Raw genomic sequence first — 20,677 nt, 5'->3', positions numbered from 1 at the left:
CTGGTAAAGTCAGGAAGCACTGAGAAGGAAATGGATCAGGGTGGTGGCCATAGATATATATATACTTTTAGATTTCCACAAGTTTCAAAGGATCTGAGAGAAATGCTTATGGAAAAATCCTGAAGGGTCAGTGGTCTGTCACGCTAATCATTTCCACAACATCTCAGCTTTTTGTGTGGAGAGTCATGTAAACATTGAGATGGAGTAGAGATGAAGCTACTAGTGTGTGGGAAGAGGAGAAAAGTTGGCCCGGAAATATCCCCCTATTCTCCATGGAATTTTCCAAAAACCATGAAAGATATAACTTCTCTAATTCAACATACATAGCATATAAAAAACAGGGTATACTTTTTAAAATCCATATGCAGGCATATGCTACGAAACTACAAAACAGCAAAGAAAATATAAAGCAAGAAAAAGATCATCTATAAGGAAATAATTATTGAGTTGTCAATATATTTCTTAAGCAACAAAGACACAGGCAGTAGAATAGTGTCTTGAAAGCATTTTTGAGAAAATCTATGACAAATTTGAATTGTGTGTAGAAAAATTACTTTTTCAGAAGGGGAAAATAAAGACATTTTAAGTCTTTACACAAAAGCTGAGAATTTACCACCAATAGAAATTCACCATGAGAAATGTTAAAGAATAAATTTCAAAAAGAGGTTTTGATCCTAATGGGAAATTGTGAGATTCAAGAAGGAATGTTGAGTAAGCATGATGACAAATATAAACAAATTCTGATTACATAAAATGAAAGAATCTGTGAATTACAGGATTAATAATGTAGGTCAAAACTCAAATACAAGACCAACATAGCATGATAATTGAAGGGGTCTTTGAATGATTATAAAGCTTCTAAGTCCCTTCTTTTGTTTGGAGTGGGTAAAATATTTTAATTAGTTTTGAAAACCATTTTAAAATAACAGTTGCTGTCAACTTTACTGCAACTCATGGTGACCCCATGCGTGTGACAGTAGAACTGTGCACCACCGGGTTTTCAACGGTTGACTTTTGGGAGGTAGACCGTTAGATCTTTCTTCCCAGGTTTCTCTGGGTGCCATCCTATCAGTTAGCAGCCAAACGCATTAACCATTTGCACCACCCAGTGACTCCAGATTATTTTTAAACCTTGTTAACTCTTCATCTTTATATATTAGTGAGGTTTCCCATAAATTTTGGGTGAAGTCATAAAGCCTTCTATTGACATAAATAGCATATTGTTTAAAGTTCTTGGCTGAGATAAGAAGTGTAAAATACTTTGGTTTTTCTTCTGCAGTACTTACTTGTTTATCCACTTTGAAGAAGAGAAACACAGGTGTCTTAGGCTGGGTTCTCTAGTGAAGCAAAACCAGATATATATATATATATATATATACACATTTTTATATGTATATATATATATAAACAGATTTGTCTCAAGAAAATGGCCCACCCAGTTGTGGAGGCTGGCAAGTCCCAAATCCATGGGTCAAGCATCGGGCTGGAGGCTTCTCCAGACTCACGTGGATGCAGGGCTGAAGAACCCAAAATCAGCAGGTCAGGTGGAAGGCTGCTGGCTCACAGGGTTGGGGGAGCTGGAGAATTCCAGGATCTGCAGGACAGGCAGCAGGCTGCTGGTTCATGTTGCAATAACTGGAGGTTAGAGTATGATGAGTAGGATGCAAGATCCAGAGAGAGCTTTGAAAGAACATCCATATATATTGGACACAGGCCACACCCCAAGGAAACTGACTGGCTTTCAACTGATTGACTATCATCTGACTGGCTTACAACTGATTGCCTTTCAACTGATTGGTCTTTCCATTGAAAGCCAGCTGCTCACATCAGATCACAGAATGAAGGATGATTACATAATATCTGCCAAACCACTGAGAATCTTGGCCTAGCTGAGTTGACCCATAACCTTAACCATCACAGTCCACACTTAGTCAACTTGACACCTGTACACATCTCCTTAAACCGTATATAATCACTAAATAAAAACAATTAAAAACTCATACTTGCACCTAATATGATACAACTAACACATATACTACCAAAAATGCACTAGCCAAGTTTACATTTCATATAATAAGTAATAGAATAAGGCAGGGAAAAAAAGATATTTGCTACTAAAAGAAAGAAATACTAAAAACAATTATAGTCTTCATTTCTACAACTGGTCATGTGGTTGTAGCTGGTATTTAGAACTACTTCCACTGCCCATTCTATTTTCCCTTTGCCCTCAGCAAGCACAACAGCTGGTCATGACTCTTTGCCTGGTGTGGTGACCCAAACCTTCAGTCATGATGGGTCTGGGTCATTAGTACTCATGTCAGAATTGGGTTGCTGTAGTTTTCTATTGACTTGAATCACAGGGCATGGTAGTACTAAAAGATGTCCTAAGGGATCTCCTGTGTTCTAGATATTTCTTCTTTACCTGTATTATGTGATATCAATCTGAATTACCCTTGGTAATCAGAATCAATCACACCATCCAATATAATAACTCCCTTCTTTGCCTGTAGATTCAGAGGCATGAGGAGCCCAAAGTGGCATTCTTAACTTCTAGTTCAATGGAATCCTGGTGAGAGTATTCCTCCCTTTGGAACTGAGACCTCTAGACCTGCAGAACATAATGTTATGGGGACAGGAAGCAAAAATTTTGCTAGTGGGTCACTAGGGGTAATAGTGAGTGGTGCCACTTCCATTTCCACGCCTTGATTCCTTGATTCCTTGACCGATGAATCCTGGCTATGAGAGAAACAGCACCATATATTAGATGCAGGTTTAGCACATACTCAGCCTCCTGGAGAACATTGCCCCAACCCTGAAAAGAAAAGTACTGCCACCTAGTTGGCACCATAATTGTGTCTTAGAAAACCATTCCATCTTCTATCAAGTCAACTGCCTGAAGATGATGGGGAACATAGTTATGTTGCTGTTAGGTGCTGTCGAGTCGGTTCCAACTCATAGCAACCCTATAGGAAGGAGTGGAACTGTCCCTTAGGGTTTCCAAGGAGCAGCTGGTGGATTTGAACTGCTGACCTTTTAGTTAGCAGCTGAACTCTTAACTGGTACACCACCAGGCTCCACGGGAGCATGGTAGGACCGGTGAATTCCATAAGCATTGGCCCATTTCCACACTTCATTTGCAGTGAAGTGAGTCCGTTGATCTGAGGCGATGCTGTGTGAGATAACATGATGGTGGATAAGGCATTCTGTAAGTTCACAGATGATAGTTTTGGCGGAAGCTTTTCGTGCAGGGAAGGCAAATCCATATCAGAGTAAGAGTCTACCCCAGTAAGAACAAAATGCTGCCTTTACATGTGTCATGGATTGAATTATGTCCCCCCAAAAATGTGTGTATCATTTTATCTGGGCCTTGATTCCCAGTATTGTGTGGTTGTCCTCTATTTTGTGATTGTAATTTTAAGTTAAAGAGGATTAGGGTGGGATTGTAGAACACCCTTACTGAGGTCACATCCCTGATCCAGTGTAAAGGGGGTTTCCCTAGGGTATGGCCGGCACCATCTTTTATCTTATAAGAGATAAAACGTGAGGGAAGCAAGCAGAAAAATGGGGACCTCATATCACCAAGAGAGCAGTGCCGGGAGCAGAGTCTGTCCTTTGGACCTGGGGTCTTTGTGCGGAGGAGCTTCTAGTCCAGGGGAACATTGAAGAGAAGGCCAACAGAGAGAGAAAGACTTCCTCTGGAACTGACACTCTGAATTTGGACTTTTAGCCTACTTTACTGTGAAAAAATAAATTTCTCTTTGTTAAAGCCATCCATCTGTGGTATTTCTGTTATAGCAGCACTAGATGACTAAGACAACATGATATAAGTGGTCCAGTATAATCAACCTGCCACCAGGTTCCTGGCTGATTGCCCTGAGGAATGTTTCCATACTGGGGACTCAGTGTTGGTCTGTGCTGCTGGCAGATTGGGCACTTAGCAGTGGCCATAGCCAAGTAGAGTAAGAGAGAGAAACAAAAAGACAGAGATCTCTGTTTTTTATACATGGTCTCTCTCCATCAAGACATCAGAAGTGGGAGGGAGAAATGTATCTTCCATTGCTTCCAATTCTTTATGCTACCTAAGGAAGACATTCTCAGCCTTGTCTGAAAGGATCTACAGCCTTTTAAGGGAGTTAGAATTCATCAGAGAAAAGGAAATAAGCAGATTTTGGGGGATTACTGAACACTGGCTCTAAACCTACACTGATTCCAGAAGACCCAAAACATTACTGTAGCCCACCAGTCAAAGTGGGGATGTATTGGTACCAGGTTATTAATACTGACTTACCTCATGTCCATCTCACAGAGGGTCCAGTGGATTCCCAAACACATCCTGTAGCGATTTCCCCAGTTCCAGAATTGTAATAAACGTACTCAGCAACTGGTGGAAACCCCACATTAGATCCTTGACAAGTGGAGTAAGGGCTATTATGGTAAGTAGGAAAAGCCAAGTGGAAGCCATTAAAATTGTCCCTACATAGGAGAACAGTAAAGTAAAAGCAATACCACATTCCTGGAAGGACTGTAGAGATTACTGCCACCATCAAGGACTTGAAGGATGCAGGGATGGTTATGCCCGCCACATCCCCATTCATCTCACCTATTTGGCCTGTGGTGGGTTTTTCCAGCACCGTTTGTTAAAAAGACTGTCTTTTCCCCATTTAATGGACTTTGGGCCCTTGTCAAAGATCAGGTAACTGTAGGTGGATGGATGTACATCTGTGTTCTCAATTCTATTCCATTGGTCAGTGTATCTGTCATTGTACCAATACCAGGCTGTTTTGACTATCGTAGGTTCTGAGGTCAGGTAGTGCGAATCCTCCTACTTTATTCTTCTTCTTCAATAGTGCTTTACTTATCCAGCCTCTCTTCCCTTTCCATATAAAGTTAATGATTGTTTTTCCATCTCTTTAAAGAATGTTGTTGGTATTTGGGTCGGGATTGCATTGTTTTTGTAGATTGCTTTGGGTAGAATTGTCATTTTCACAATGTTGAGTCTACCTATCCATGAGCATGGTATGTTTTTCCATTTATGTAGATCTCTTTTGGTTTCTTGCGGTAGTGTTTTGTAGTTTTCTTTGTATAGGTCTTTTACATCCCTAGTTAGATTTATTCCTAAGTATTTTATTTTTTTCAGGGGCTATTATAAATGGCATTGTTTCTTGATTTCCTTTTCATCTTTTTTTTATTGGTGTATAGGAATCCAATGGATTTTTGTATGTTTATCTTGTATACTGCTACTCTGCTGAATCTTTCTATTAGTTCCAGTAGTTTTCTCATGGAGTCTTTTGGATTTTCTATGTATAGTATCATATCGTATGCAAATAGGGACAGTTTAACTTCTTTGTTACCAATTTGGATGCCCTTTATTTCTTTTTCTTCCTTATTGCTCTAGCTAGAACTTCCAGCACAATGTTAAATAGGAGTGGTGATAAAGGACATCCTTGTCTTATTCCTGTTTTCAAGGGGAATGTTTTCAGCCTCTCTCCATTAAGAATGATGTTGGTTGTTGGTTTTGTATAGATGCCCCTTCTATGCTTATTTTATTGAGAGTTTTTAATAGAAATGAGTGTTGGATTTGTCAAATGCCATTTCTGAGTCGACTGAGATGATTGTGTGAATCTTTTATTTATGTGGTGGATTACATTGATTGATTTTCTAATGTTGAATCTTCCCTGCATACCTGGTATGAATCCTACTCGGTTGTGATGTATTATTTTTTTTTTGATATGATATTGAATTCTATTGGCTATAATTTTGTTGAGAATTTTTGCATCTATATTCATGAGAGATATTGGTCTGTAATTTTCTTTTTTTCTGATGTCTTTGCCTGGTTTTGGTATCAGTGTTATGCTGGTTTCAAAGAACGAATTTGGAAGTATCCCTTTCTTTTCTATGTACTGAAATAGTTTGGGTAGTACTGGTGTAAGCTCTTCTCAGACTGTTTGGTAGAATTCGCCAGTGAAGCCACCTGCACCAGGGTTTTTTTTTTTTTAATGGGAGTTTTTTTAATTACCTTTTCAATCTCTTCTCTTGTTATAGGTCTGTTCAGTTTTTCAACATCAATTTGTGATGATTTGGGTTGGTAGTGTGTTTCTAGAAATTTGTCCATTTCCTCTAGGTTTTCAAATTTGTTTGAGTATAGTTTTTCTCAATACACTGTTATGATTCTTTTTATTTCAGTTAGGTCTGTTGTAATGTCCCCCATTTCATTTCTTATTTGGGTTATTTGTGTCTGTTCCTGTTTTTCTTGTGTCAGTTTGGCTAGTGGTTTCTCGATTTTGTTGATCCTTTCAAAGAACCAACTTTTGGTTTTGTTGACTCTATTGTTTTTCTACTCTCTATTTCATTCATTTCTACTCTGATCTTTATTATTTCCTTTTTTCTGGTGGCTATAGGCTTTTTTTGCTGTTCTCTTTCTAGTTCTCTTTTTATTAGATGAGTAGCTAATATTTTGATTTTGTCCGTTTCTTCTTTTTTGATGCATGTGTCTATTGCTATAAATTGACCTCTGAGAACTGCCTTTGCTGTGTCCCAAAGGTTTTGTTATGATGTGATTTCATTCTCATTTGATTCTAGGAATTTTTTTTATTCTATCTTTGATTTCTTCTATTACCGAATGGTTTTTAAGCAGGGTGTTATTCAGTTTCCATGTAATTGATTTTTTTTCCTTGCACTTCCTCTTGTTAATTTCTGCTTTGATGGGATTGTGATCAGAGAAGATACTTTGTATTATCTCAATGTTTGGATTTTGTTGAGGGTTGCTTTGTGGCCTAAGATGTGGGTCTATCCTGGAGAACATTCCATGTGTGTCTGAAAAGAGTGTGTATTTTTCAACTGTTGGGCGGAGTGTTCCATATATGTCTCTAAGTTCAAGTTGGCTGATTGGGGCCTTTAGATTTTCTCTATCTTTGTTGCTCTCCTTTCTAGATGTTTTGTCCTTCATGGAGATTGGTGTGTTGAAGTCTCTTACTATTATTGTGGAACTATCAATTACTCTTTTCAGTGCCATTGAAGTTTGTTTTATGTATTTTTGAGTTCCGTCATTGGGTGCGTAGATATTTATTATGGTTATGTCTTCATGACGGATCAACCTTTAATCATGATATAGTGCCCTTCTTTGTCTTTTATGGTGGCTTTTGTTTTAAAGTCTATTTTATCTGAGATTAGTATTGCCACTCCTGCTCTTTTTTGGTAGATGTTTGCTTGATATATTTTTTTCCACCCTTTGATTTTTAATAAATTTACGTCATTGTTTCTAAGGTGTGTGTCTTGTAGACAGCATACTGATGGATACTGTTTTTTTAATCCATTCTGTCACTCTCTGTCTCTTTATGGGTGCATTTAGGCCATTTATTTTCAGTGTAATTATTGTTAGGTGTGAGTTTATTGCTGTCATTTTGTACTTAATTTTTATTTTTATTTTTTTGTGTGTGGTGCTATTTCTTTGTTCCACTTACTCTCCTGTGCTGAATTCCTTTTGTTTGTGGATTTTTTTTTCTTTTTGTAGATTTCATTTCTACTGAGACTTTATGTTTTTATTCTTTATTCTGATGAGTAGGTTTGTTAACTTTCTTTGTGGTTACCTTGAAATTTACCTTTATCTTCCTAGGTGTTAACCAGACTATTATTACTTGGTTTCACCTTGCCTTCCCCTCCATTAGAAAGTTCTATACCTACACCGTTTATTCCCTCTTTGATTGTTCTGATGTTTTTGTCATTTGCAGATTAACCTCTCTGGTTCCCTGTTGTAAATATTTAGGTTTTGAATAGTCCTTGAGAGTTAATTTCCTATGATGGTATCTGGCTGTTGCAATCTTGTGTCCTATATTGAGCCTGTGGTCTGATTTTGTTTGTTCTCAAACTGAAGGATTCCCTTTAATAATTCTTGCAAGTTTGGTTTGGTTTTTACACAGTCCCTTAATTTCTGTTTATCTGGAAATGTCCTAATTTCACCAGCATATTTGAAGGAGAGTATTACAGGTTATATTATTCTTGGCTGGAAATTCTTTTCTTTCAAGGCTTTATATATATCATCCCATTGTCTTCTTGCCTATATGGTTTCTGCCAAGTAATCAGAGCTAGTCTTATCGTTTCTCCTCTGTGTGTGACTTTTTGTTTTTCTCACGCTGCTCTCAGAATTCTTTCTTTGTCTTTGATTTTAGGGAGTGTGATTATGATACTCCTTGGTGATTTTCTTTTGGGGTCTATCCTATATGAGGTTCATTGAGTTTCTTGGATGATCAACTTTTCATATTTCATGATATTAGGGAAGTTTTCTGTCAGCAATTTTTCAGTGATCCTCTCCATGTTTTCTTCTCCTGTTCTGGAACTCCAATCACTTGCCAATTTTTGCTTTTGATTGTTTCCCACATAATTCTCAGAGTTTCTTCGTTTTTATTCATTCTTTTTTCTAATTTTTCCTCAAATAGGGTTGTATCCAAGTGTATGTCTTAATTTTGCTGATCCTGTCTTCCGTTGTTTCAAACCTGCTCCTCAGCCCTTCTATGACACTGTCCATTTCTGAAATCTTGTTATCGTTTGGATTTCTAATTGGTGTTTTTGTATAATTTCTAGTTGTGAATTTATTTTGGCATTTTGTTCCTGTATTATTTTCCTGAATTATTCTATTTTTTGTCTGTATTTTCCATGAATTTCTCTACCTTTTCCATGAATTTGTGTATTTTTCCTTGTTTTTGTCTGCTTTTTGACTCAACTCTTGAATAGCTCTGAATATTAGAGATTTGAATTTCCTATCAGGTAGTTCTAGTGCCTTTTCTTCCACTGGAAAGCCATCTGGTGTTTTATTTTGGATGCCTACTGGAACCATCCTGTCCTGTTTGTATGTTTTAATGTTGTCTTCTGTCTTTGGGACATTCAATAGTTATTTTCTTTGTTTATTGATTGTAGATTTGTTTGTTTTGTCTTGCTTTTTTGTTTTATTTGGTTATATCTGAGCAAGTGAGTTGTGCATTCTTTGCTGTTTGCGCGTCTGTGGACACGATATTTTTCACCTCCTTGTCCAATGGGCAGGGCCAGTCGCTCAACTATGGTGCAGCAGGACAGGTTCAGCTGAAGAAAAGGGGCTGGTATGAGTTGTTTGTGGCATGTACTGGGGCTAACAAGGTGAACCAGGGGTCAGTGCAGGGCAGGTTCTTGTAGGCTGTGCCTGTGCTGCTCAGGATTGCAATGTTCTGCACCCATTGCATACAGACAGGAGAGAGGTGGAGGGGGAGGTTGTAATGTGTCTCCTTAGGTTGAGTATGGGAAAGAAGAGAGAGAAACAGGAGCCAAAAATAAAAAATAAAAAAGTACTGAGTGAGCCTGCTGTTAGAGCGGAAAGAAGAGAAACTGAGACATGAAGAAAAAAAAAAAGGAAAAAAAGAAAAAGAAAAAATAATGAAATAAACGTTTTTTAAAAATGCCCCCAGATTCTACATGTCAGCTGTGCAGATCGAGAAAGTGCCTCCCAAGCTGAGCAGTACAACCTGGCTAGAAGGGGTGAAGATGATACACAGCACCAGGTATTCAGGATATAGGAAAAGAAGGTAAGTAGAAAGAGACAAAAAGCTGAGAAATGACGAAAAATAAAAAGGAAAAAAGAAAGAGAAAAAAAAAAACAAAAAAAGAAAAAGAAAAAAAGCCCCCAGTAATCCCACCAGCATGGAGGCGAGGACTTGGGAAGCAGTTGCCCAGCTAAGCGAGGCTTCCCAGCCTGTTAAGAAGAAGCAAAAATGACACACATTCAGGTGTTCAAGAGAAAGGAGGAGGAGGAAGTGAGAGGCAGGGAAGAAACCAAAAGAGGCTGAAAAAAGCAACACTGGCAACAAAGAAATGGCACTGAAGAAGCCGGCTGGTGTGGGTGGGGTGAATCTGCGAGGTACAGAACTGGTGCCTCCCTTGCCACAGTCTCAGCCTGCTGGGAAGTGGCTGATTAGCCCACCAGGAAGCCTCAGATCAGCCTGCCGGGAAGCTGAGGATCAGCCAGCCTGGAAGTGGTGAAAGTCGAACAGAGAAACAGGGTGGAAGGTGGGAAAATATTTATCACTGGTTACCGGGTGCTCTGTGTCCTGCTGGGAGCTCTGTGAATCTGCATTCCCATGCTCCTTGTCCACTCATCTCAAAAAGGAGTCCAAGATGGTGGATCCGTGCTACTAACATGCTCCTTCTCTGATAGGAGACCTCCGTTTGTAACACTTCTCGCCCTCTGTTCTCTTTCAGTTTCTTATTCCATTCTGTGCTTTGTTGAGTTCTTTATCTCTTCATTTGACACTTAGGGTTCCAAAATTTATGTTTGTCTCTGTTTTACTTAGTTTTTCTGGTCTTTGCTGTGAAGGGATGGTGTGGTGCTTCTGTCTATAGCACCATGTTGGCTCTACCTCCTTCACAATGTCCATTTTTTTATAGCAAATACTATTTGTAAAATCTTTATTTTTTTTCTCTCTTGCAAAGAAAATCACTACTTCCCTACATGCACACTTTAAAGAAAACATTAATAAAATTTGTATTTAATATGTGAAAGTTCAGCCACAAGTACCCTAAAGCAAAAAAGTCATCTCTCTCCTCAAATTTTTTATTTTCCAAAATTGACATTGAGAACCATTGCTTGTCTCAGAGAAGCCTGCACCAGAGCAGAGCTGATATAGTCCACCTATAGTCAATCTTTAAAGTAGGTAGTCAGTATTTTGTGACCCTGGGCTGGAAAACACACAGTTTAGGAACACAAAACTCGATCTTTGTACCTAATTTACACATGGCTTTTATAAAAGAAAAACCTGCTACCTATAAGATTGCTTACTGTCACATACTAGTGGTGAAAGATGTGTCACCAGGTACTTCATGTTGAAAATACATATTAGGAGTATTCTTCTCAGCAATCTATCAGTAGATAAAAATATCAGAATAGCTAACTATCACCATTCCCATACACAAGTAGTTAAAGTTTTACTTAAGGCTAACTAGCACCAAAAAATGGACATATTCGGTCTTTCACACTGACTCCATGACAGACTTTAGGGGCATCATAGTAAAAACTCTACAATAGCAAGAAAAAAGATAAAATCTTAAAAGTTGACATAGAAAGAAATAGATTACTATCAAAATAATAACCATCTTGCTGGCAACAGACTTACCATCAATAATAATAGAAGCCATGAAACCATAGGTTAATAGTTTCAATTGCTGAAGAAAAGTGACTGTCAATGCAAAATTTTTGCAACCAACTAAAGTATTCAAGATTATGGAAAAATAAACATTTATAGACATACAAAATAGAGAAGTTCTGGGAAGATGATGGCATAAGCAGGAGCAAGTTTTCAACCTCTTTCACAAAAATACCAACAAATACAACAAAAATTCTCTACCAGACCCAGCAGAAACCTATAAAGGTGGGAAGAGGATGACTTTAAAGACCTGGGAAGGAATCTAGTCAAAGAAGAGAACTAAAAGATAGGGAAAACACTTTCTACGTGGTCCTACACCTTCTCTCCAAGCACCACAGATTAGTGGACCAGCACCTGCCCATCCCAGAGCCACAGGCTTGAAGCCAGATCCAGAGGGGATTGCAGATTGGCTCTGGCAAACCCCTTACCCCAGAGAATATGTGATTTGTCTATACATAGAGAAAGTCCTCTGAGCTCCAGCCAAAATTAGTGGAACAGATCTCCCTGATAGACCACAAGGTGTGCCTACCCCCTTGCCCCATACTGTTACCTCCCATAGAAAGTGGCTGCAGTTTCAGTTGGCCCATGCCTTGCCAGAGGAAGGAAAGGAAACATGACATGTGGTGGGAGTGGAGAGCCGTCACACAGCGGGAAGGAAGACGTTGGATATGGACAATTGAACTCTTCTGAGCACACCACACATAATTTAATTGGTTTTTGATGCACGTTCAGTTTTAGGAGTGTGGCAAAAGGACATAAAGTGCAGTAAAGCAAGGAAGAAACAGATAACTAAAGAATGAAAGCTGCACCCACTGGTGGACAGATAATTTAGTGCAAGTCCTCAGTTCTGTTTGAGAGTTCTGAATCCTAACCACTAGGAAAGACAAACATCTGGTAGAGAGGGAGGGTGAACAACAGGCAAAATCTGAAGACTCTGCTCACCCAAGGATTTCTTCGAGAAAATAGTGCTGTTGATAGTACCAAATACTACAGAAGACAAAGAAAGCTAACATCAAGCAAAAACCTAATGCCCCCAAGTCAACAAAAGAGTACAAGAAATACTAAGAAAATGGAAATGATGGCCCACCCAAAGGAACAACATGAAAAAAGACATCATATCTATGAAAGTCGGACAAATAAACAGAATGGAAGAATACAATACAATATTAAGGAAGGAAGGGAAACATGATGTGTGGTGGGAGATTGGAGAGCCCCCATACAGTAGGAAAGGAGATCTTGGATATGGACAACATCTCATAAAACTAAGGAAAATACACACAAAAAAATAAAGGAAATAAGGAAAAATATGAAAGAACAAAATGAGACTTTAAACAAAGAGACACAATAAAAAGAAAAAGAACAGAAATACTGGAACTGAAAGAGGCAATAACTGAAATAAGAAACTCAATTGAAGGTTTAAACAATAGAGATGAAGAGGCAGAAGAAAGAATCAGTGAATTAGAAGATAATAAGGGAATAAAAATTTTAGAGCTTGAAGAATAACAAGAGAGAAGACTCAAGAACAAAGAACACAGTTTAATGGAACTATAGGACAACATAAATGAGAACTGGTGGTGCGGTGGCTAAGCACTTGGCTGCTAACTGAAAGGTCACCAGTTTGAACCCACCTGCGACTCTACCGAAGAAAAGACCTGCCAATCTGTCTCTGTAAAGGTAACAGTCTAGAAAACTCTATAGGGAAGTTCTACTTTGTTAAATAGGGTTGCTATGAGTCAAAATTGACTCGACGGCACACAACTACAACAACATGGGACAGCATCAAACCAACTAACATATGCATCATGGGAATCCCAAAGGAGAAAAGAGAGAGAAAGAGACTGAAATATTTGAAAAAATAATGGCAGAAAACTTTTCAAGTCTGATAAAGGACATATACCTTGATATCTAGGAAGCTCAATCCGCTAAGCTTCTGTCGGTTTGTCATACTGTTGGGCTTGTGTGCTGCTGTGATGCTGGAAGCTATGCCACTGGTATTCAAACACCAGCAGGGTCACCCATGGAGAATAGGTTTCAGCTGAGCTTCCAGACTAAGACAGAGTAGGAAGAAGGATCCAGCAGTCTACTTCTGAAAAGAATTATCCAGTAAAACCCTTATGAATAGTAGCAGAACATTGTCTGATATAGTGCTGGAAAATGAGCCCCTCAGGTTGGAAGGTACTCAAATGACTGGGGAATCACTGCCTCCTCAAAGTAGAGTTGACCTTAATAACGTGAACGGAGTCAAACTTTTGGGACTTTCATCTGCTGATATGGCACGACTTAAAACGAGAAGAAACAGCTACAAACATCCGTTAATAACTGGAACTTGGAATGTATGAAGTATGACTCCAGGAAAATTGGAAATCGTCAAAAATGAAATGGAATGCATAAATATCAATATCCTAGGCATTAGTGAGCTGAAAAGAACGGGTATTGGCCATTGGAATCAGACAATCATATAGTCTGCTATGCTGGGAATGACAACTTGAAAAGGAATGGCATTGCATTCATGGTCAAAAAGAACATTTTAAGATCTATCATGAAGTACAGCTCTTGTCAGTGATAGGATAATATCCATATACCTACAAGGAAAACCAGTTAATACTACTATTATTCAAATTTATGCACAAACCACTAAGGCCAAAGATGAAGAAATTGAAGATTTTTATGAACTTCTGCAGTCTGAAATTGATCAAACGTGCAATCAGGGTGCATTGGTAATTACTGGGGATTGGAATATGAAAGTTGGGAACAAAGAAGGATCTATAGTTGGAAGATATGGTCTTGGTAACTGAAATGATGCCAGAGATCACATGACAGAATTTTGCAAGACTAACAGCTTCTTCATTGCAAATACCTTTTTTTGACAACAGAAAAAGTCGACCTCACCAGGTGGAATACACAGGAACCAAATCAACTACATCTGTGGAAAGAGATGATGGAAAAGCTCAATATCATCAGCCAGAACAAGGCCAGGGGCTGAATGCGGAACTGTCCATCAACTGCTCATATGAAGGTTCAAGTTGAAGCTGAAGAAAATTAGAACAAGTCCACTAGAGCCAAAGTACGATCTCGATTATAACCCACCTGACTTTAGAGACCATCTTAAGAATAGATTTGATGCATTGAACACTCATGACTGAAGACCAGATGAGTTGTGGAATGACATCAAGGACATCATACATGAAGAAAGCAAGAGGTCATTAAAAAGACAGGAAAGAAAGTAAAGACCAAAATGAATGTCAGAAGAGACTCTGAAACTTGCTCTTGAACCTCGAATAGCTAAAACAAACAGAAGAAATGATGAAGTAAAAGAACTGAACAAAAAATTTCAAAGAGTGGCTCGAGAAGACAAAGTGAAGTATTATAATGACACGCAAAGACCTCGAGTTAGAAAACCAAAAGGGAAGAACAAGTTTGGCATTTGTCAAGCTGAAAGAACTGAACAAAAATGTCAAGGCTGGAGTTACAATAGTGAAGAATTCTATGGGCAAAATACTGAATGGCACAGGAAGCATCAAAAAAAGATGGAAAGAATACACACAGTCACTGTTCCAAAAAGAATCCATCCAAGTGTAACCATTTCAGGAGGTAGCATATGATCAGGAACCAATGGTACTAAAGAAAGAGGTCCAAGCTGTGCTGAAGACATTGGTGAAAAACAAGGCTCTAGGAACTGAGGGAATATCCATTGAGATGTTTCAAGAAATGAATGCAGTGCTGAAAGTGCTCACTCATCTATGCTAAGAAATTTGGAAGACAGCTACCTGGCCAACCAACTGGAAGAGATCCATACTTATGCCTATTCCAAAGAAAGGGGATCCAATCAAATGTGGAAATTATTGAACAGTATGATTAATATCACACACAAGTAAAATTTTACAAAAGACCATTCAAAAGTAGCTGTAGCATTACATGAGCAGGGAACTGCCAGAAATTCAAGCCAGATTCAGAAGAGGGCAAGAAACGACGGATATCATTGCTGATTTCAGATGGATCCTGGCTGAAAGCACAGAATACTAGAAAGATGTTTACCTGTGTTTTATTTGACTATGCTAAGGCATTCGAATGTGTGGATCATAATAAATTATGGATAATATTGCGAAGAATGGGAATCCCAGAACACTTCATTGTGCTCATGAGGAACCTGTACATAAATCAAGAGGCAGTCATTTGAACAGAACAAGGGAATACCGTGTGGTTTAAAGTTAGGAAAGAAGTGTGTCAGGGTTGTATCCTTTCACCATACTTATTCAATCTGTATGCTGAGCAAAGAATCTGAGAAGCTGGACTATGTGAGGAAGAACTCAGCATCACTATTGGAGAAAGACTAATTAACAACCCGTGTTATGCAGATTGACACAGCCTTCTTTCTGAAAGTGAAGAGGACTTGAAGCACTTGCAGATGAAATCAAAGACTACAGCTTTCAGTATGGATTACGCGTCAACATAAAGAAAATAAAAATCCTCACAAGTGGACCAATAAGTAACATCATGATAAATGGAGAAAAGATTGAAGTTGTCAAGGATTTCATTTTACTTGGATCCACAATCAACACCCATGGAAGCAGCAGTCAAGAAATCAAAGGACGCATTGTAACAGTCAAATTTGCTACAAAAGACCTCTTTAAAGTGTTAAGAAACAAAGATGTCACCTTGAAGACTAAGGTGCGCCTGATCCAAGCCATGGTGTTTTCAATTGCTCATATGCACGAGAAAGCTGGACAATGAATAAGGATGACTAAAGAAGAATTGATGCATTTTAATACTGGTGTTTGTGAAGAATATTGAATATACATGAACTGCCAGAAGAAAGAACAAATCTGTCTTAGAAGTACAACCAGAATGCTCCTTAGAAGCAAGGATGTGAGACTATGTCTCACATACTTTGGACATGTTTTCTGTAGGTATCAGGCCCTGGAGAAGGACATCATGCTTGGAAAAGTAGAGAGTGAGCGAAAAAGATGAAGACCCTCATTGAGATGGATTGACACACTGACTGCAACAATGGGCTCAGGCATAGCAACGATTGTGAGGATGCCATGGGACTGGACAGTGTTTCGTTCTGTTGTACATAGGGTCACTATGATTCCAAACCAACTCACTGGCACCTAAGAACAACAACAGTCAACTCTAAGTAGGATAAGCCCAAAGATACCCAAACCAATACTGATTATTAACAGTCTCTCAAAAATTAAAAATAATGTGAGGATTGTGAAAATGGTGAAGGAAAAGTTAAAGGTGACATACAAGGAAATCCCAATAAGGTTACGTGCTAATTTCACCTCAGAAACCTTTGAGGCCACAAGGCAATAGAATCATATATATAAAGTACTGAAAGAAAGGAACTGTCATCCAGGAATATTATATGTGGTGAAGGTGTCCTTCAAGAAAGATGGTGAAATTAAGTCATTCATAGATGAGCAAAAGTTGCCAAAATTCATTTCCAGAAGATCACTCCTACAGGAAATTCTAAAGCAGTCCTTCATAAAGGAAAGAGGACAGTAAAAAGAAACTTGAAGCCCCATAATGAAAGAACTCCAGTAAAGAAAATCACATGGGCAAAAATCAGGGAATATAAGGTATTCTTACTTGATAACTGTAAAAGGTTGTATCCTTCCTACTTCAAATGACAAACATATTAAAGTAAGTAAAAATTCATGTTACTGGTCACATGATATATAAAAACTGTAATTGAAATTTCAACAATATAAGTGGGAGGATTAACTGTAGGGGTATAGAGTTTCAGTATGTCACTGAAGTTAAGCTGGTATGAAGGTATCCTAGGTCACTATAAAAGCAGGATGATAAATATAATATCCTTGGTAACCACAAATAAAATATCTAAAAAGTACACACAAAAGAATGGATAAGTGAATCAAAATGGCTAACTACAAAAAGCAGAAAAATAAAAATATGGTAGCATTAGACGCAATAAGGGACAAAGGAGGCACATGTCTGTTAATATCAGAAAAAATAGGCTTCGAGTCAAAATCTCTTGAAAGAGACAAACAAGGATATTATATAATGATAAAAGGATAAAATTTTAAAAAAGGATATAAAATTATAACTATATATGCACCCAATATCAGTGCACCAAAATACGTAAAACAAACACTGAAATAATTGAAAAAGAAGTAGACATTTTTGCAATAATAATGTGAGACTTCAATACACCACTCTCAATAATGGACAGAACATCTAGAAAAAAGCACAATAAGAAAGCAGAAGACCTGAATAACATGATAAACAAACTAGACTTAACAGACATATATAGAATAATCTACCCTACAACAATAGTGAAATACACTTCCTCTCCAGTGCAGATGAATCATTCTCCAGGATAGACTACATGTTAAGTCACAAAGCAAGCCTCCGTAAATTTTAAAATATGAAATTATGCAAAGTATTTTCTTGACAAAAATGGTAGGAAATTAGAAATTAACAGAAAAAAATAACTGGAAAATACTTAAACGTATGGAAATTAAACAAAACACTATTAACCAACCATTGGGTCAAGGAAAAAAATCAGATGAGAAATCAGAAAGTATTTAGAGATGAATGAAAATGGAACCACAGCATACTAAAATATATGGGATGCAGCAAAAGTAGTGATCAGATGGAAATTTATAGCAGTAAATGCCTGTATTAAAAAAAGATCACAAATTAAAAACGTAAAAATTAACCAAACTCAAACCAACCAGAGAAAGGATGTAACAAAGATTAACAAAGATTAAAGCAGAGATAAATGAAACAGAAAAATAGAAAAACAACAGAAAAAATCATTGAAACCAGAAGTTTGTTTGTTTGTTTTTGAGAGGATCGATAAAAATGACAAGACTTTCGCTAGCATGATATCCTTCTACAGGGACTGGTCTCTCCTGATAACGTGTCTAAAGTATGTGACACTTGTCTCGCCATCCTTGCTTCTGAGGAGGATTCTGGTTGTACTTCTTCCGAGACAGATTTGCTCATTCTTTTGGCAGTCCACGATATATTCAATACTCTTTTCGAACACCACAATTCAAAGACATCATTTCTTCTTTGGTCTTCCTTATTCCTCATCCAACTTTCACATGCGTATGAGGCGGTTAAAAACACCATGGCTTGGGTCAGGTGCAGCTTAGTCTTCAAGGTGACATTTTTGCTTTTCAACACTTAAAGTAGATCTTTTGCAACAGATTTTCCCAATGCATTTGTCATTTGATTTCTAGACTGCTGCTTCCATGGGTGTGGATCGTGAATCCAAGTTAAATGAAATCCTTGACAACGTCAATCTTTTCTCCATTTATCATAATGTTGCTTATAATATATTATTATTATTATTTCTTATATTATATCTTGATGTTGCTTATTTATACATAAAAACCAAAAAACCTACTGCCATTGAGTCAATTCTAACTCATAGCAACCCTAAGGGGGTTTTTAATAATTTTTTATTAGTTTGATATCAGAATAAAAAGCTGTTAATTTATTTTATCTCCAACAGTAACTAATGCATTATTGGGCATAAAATATTTCTGTTACATATATTTATTGATTACATTCTCAGTGTTAATTTAAATAATCCATGTATAAACTATAATAGTAGAAGACTATGATTAATAAATTATCTAAATTTAGTCTATAGTAAGCCATTCTAGAACAATAATTTTCAGTGAACTTTTCATGCAAAAAAGTCATAGATTTTATATGACACTGGTATCATCCTAAGCATACAAAGGAAATAAATTAAGATCTTTTAAGCGGATTTTTTTATTTCAATCTATCTTTAAAATTCTCCTAAGTATTTTCTTTGCAAGTCTAATCACAGAGCACTTATGTTTCATTGTCTTTAAGAAACAAAGCACATATCTTTGTAGCTTTATAAACCTAATTTCTTGATTTAATTTTTAAGAATACCAGAAACATTGTGGAGGGTAGTTAAAATCATAGAGACACTATTGGTTTTTCCAATGTAGAGCTTGACATTTTTTTACTATTTTGTTATAAACTACTAAAGTAAGTAAATGAAGAAACATCACATACAGAATTTCCCTTCATTAAAGCTTGAAGGTTCTTTTTTTTTTTTTCCTTTTAATTTAGGTGCCAGTTAAACGAATCAGAGAAAGAGTAGGTGTTTTTAGATTTCTGATCGAAACTGCAGTGTAGATCCTTTCATTTTCTTTTCATAATCTTCAAATCTCTCATACTGGGCTACAGTGAACTGATTCTTCCAGTCTCCCAAAATACCTGAAAAGAATAAATAAATAAATAAAAAATAAAAGGGCAAATTTAAGACTACTGTAAAACTTCTCTCCTAAGTTTTCATTTGAAGTAGCACACTAGTTTTTAAACTTTTAACTTTAGAAAGTTATACCTACTCCACAGCTCTCTTCCTCACCTCCTACTACCACTCTCAGACTCCTAGGTCTCCTTAGTCTTATAGAAATTCCCACAGGTTTTTCCCGTATCATATGTAAGGAACTAATACCTTAAATAGCTCTGAGAAATGTCAACTGGGAGAAAGCCCAATGTCTCAAAACCCTTACTCTTTGTTTTTAGGGGCTTTATTAACAAAAGATATAGAGACATTTTGATTCATTTTAAAACTATATTTTTCCAAAGTTAGATGACAATTTATCTTATGAGAAAAAACAAAAACAAACAGAAAACTTCTATGTTCAAGCAAGACTTGGAATTGCTTACTATTAAACAGATTTCTTTATCATAGGATTTTTAAAGTCTTTAAAAGACTATTTCAAAAATCCTTTTTTTTTTTTTTTTTGTATTTTATTGTACTTCAGGTGAAGGCTTACAGAACAAATAGTTTCTCATGAAACAGTACTACACATGTTGTTTTATGACATTGGTTAACAACCCCACAACATATTAACCCTCTAACTTCTCAACCTTTTTTTTTTTGGTGAAAATAAACATAGCCAAAGATATACCGTTTCATAAATTTCTACATACACAGTTCAGTGACATTGACTATGCTCTAGCAATTGTGCTATTATTCTCACTTAAGATGAAGGCTTGCAGAACAAAATAGTTTCTCATTTAACAGTTACTACAAAATGTTGCTCTATGACAATGGTTAACAATCTCACAACACATCGACAATATCCTTCACTCAACCTTGGGTTCCATATCACCAGCTTCCTTGTCCCCTTGTGCCTTCTGGCCCTTGTCACTGGACTCCTGTACCTTGTTAGTCTCATTTGGTTTTCCAGGGCTGTCCACTCCCAGGCTGAACAGTGAACCTCAGAGGTAACTTCACCACTGAGCTAAAAGGGTGTCTGGGGGCCGTACTCTCGAGGTTTCTCCAGTCTCCTTCAGGCCAGTAAATCTGGTATTTTTTTTGTGAGTTAGAATTATGCTCTACATCCTTCTCCAGCTCTGTCCAGAGCCCTGTTGTGATCCTGGTCAGAGCGGTCAGTGGTGGTAGCCGGGCACCATCTAGCTGTACTGGACTCAGTCCGGTGGAGGCCTTGGTAGCTGTGGACAATTAGTCCTTCGGACTAATCTTTTCC

General features: G+C 37.4%; 1 protein-coding gene across 1 annotated transcript in view; it reads right to left on the bottom strand.

Moving 5' to 3' along the window:
• Positions 1-19,284: 19,284 nt before the first annotated feature.
• The window catches only part of LOC101342269 (sulfotransferase 1 family member D1), a 33,044-nt gene continuing 31,651 nt past the window's right edge, over positions 19,285-20,677 (bottom strand). Inside the window, 1 exon segment of the mRNA XM_004383336.1 lies at positions 19,285-19,394. Within this exon segment, the coding sequence (XP_004383393.1) occupies positions 19,285-19,394 (110 nt within the window).

This window comes from Trichechus manatus, unplaced genomic scaffold (genome assembly GCF_000243295.1).
Source record: "Trichechus manatus latirostris isolate Lorelei unplaced genomic scaffold, TriManLat1.0 scaffold00108, whole genome shotgun sequence".
Lineage (NCBI taxonomy): Eukaryota > Metazoa > Chordata > Mammalia > Sirenia > Trichechidae > Trichechus > Trichechus manatus.
The sequence above is the reverse complement of the archived record's forward strand: the minus strand, read 5'-3'. Positions and strand labels throughout refer to the sequence as shown.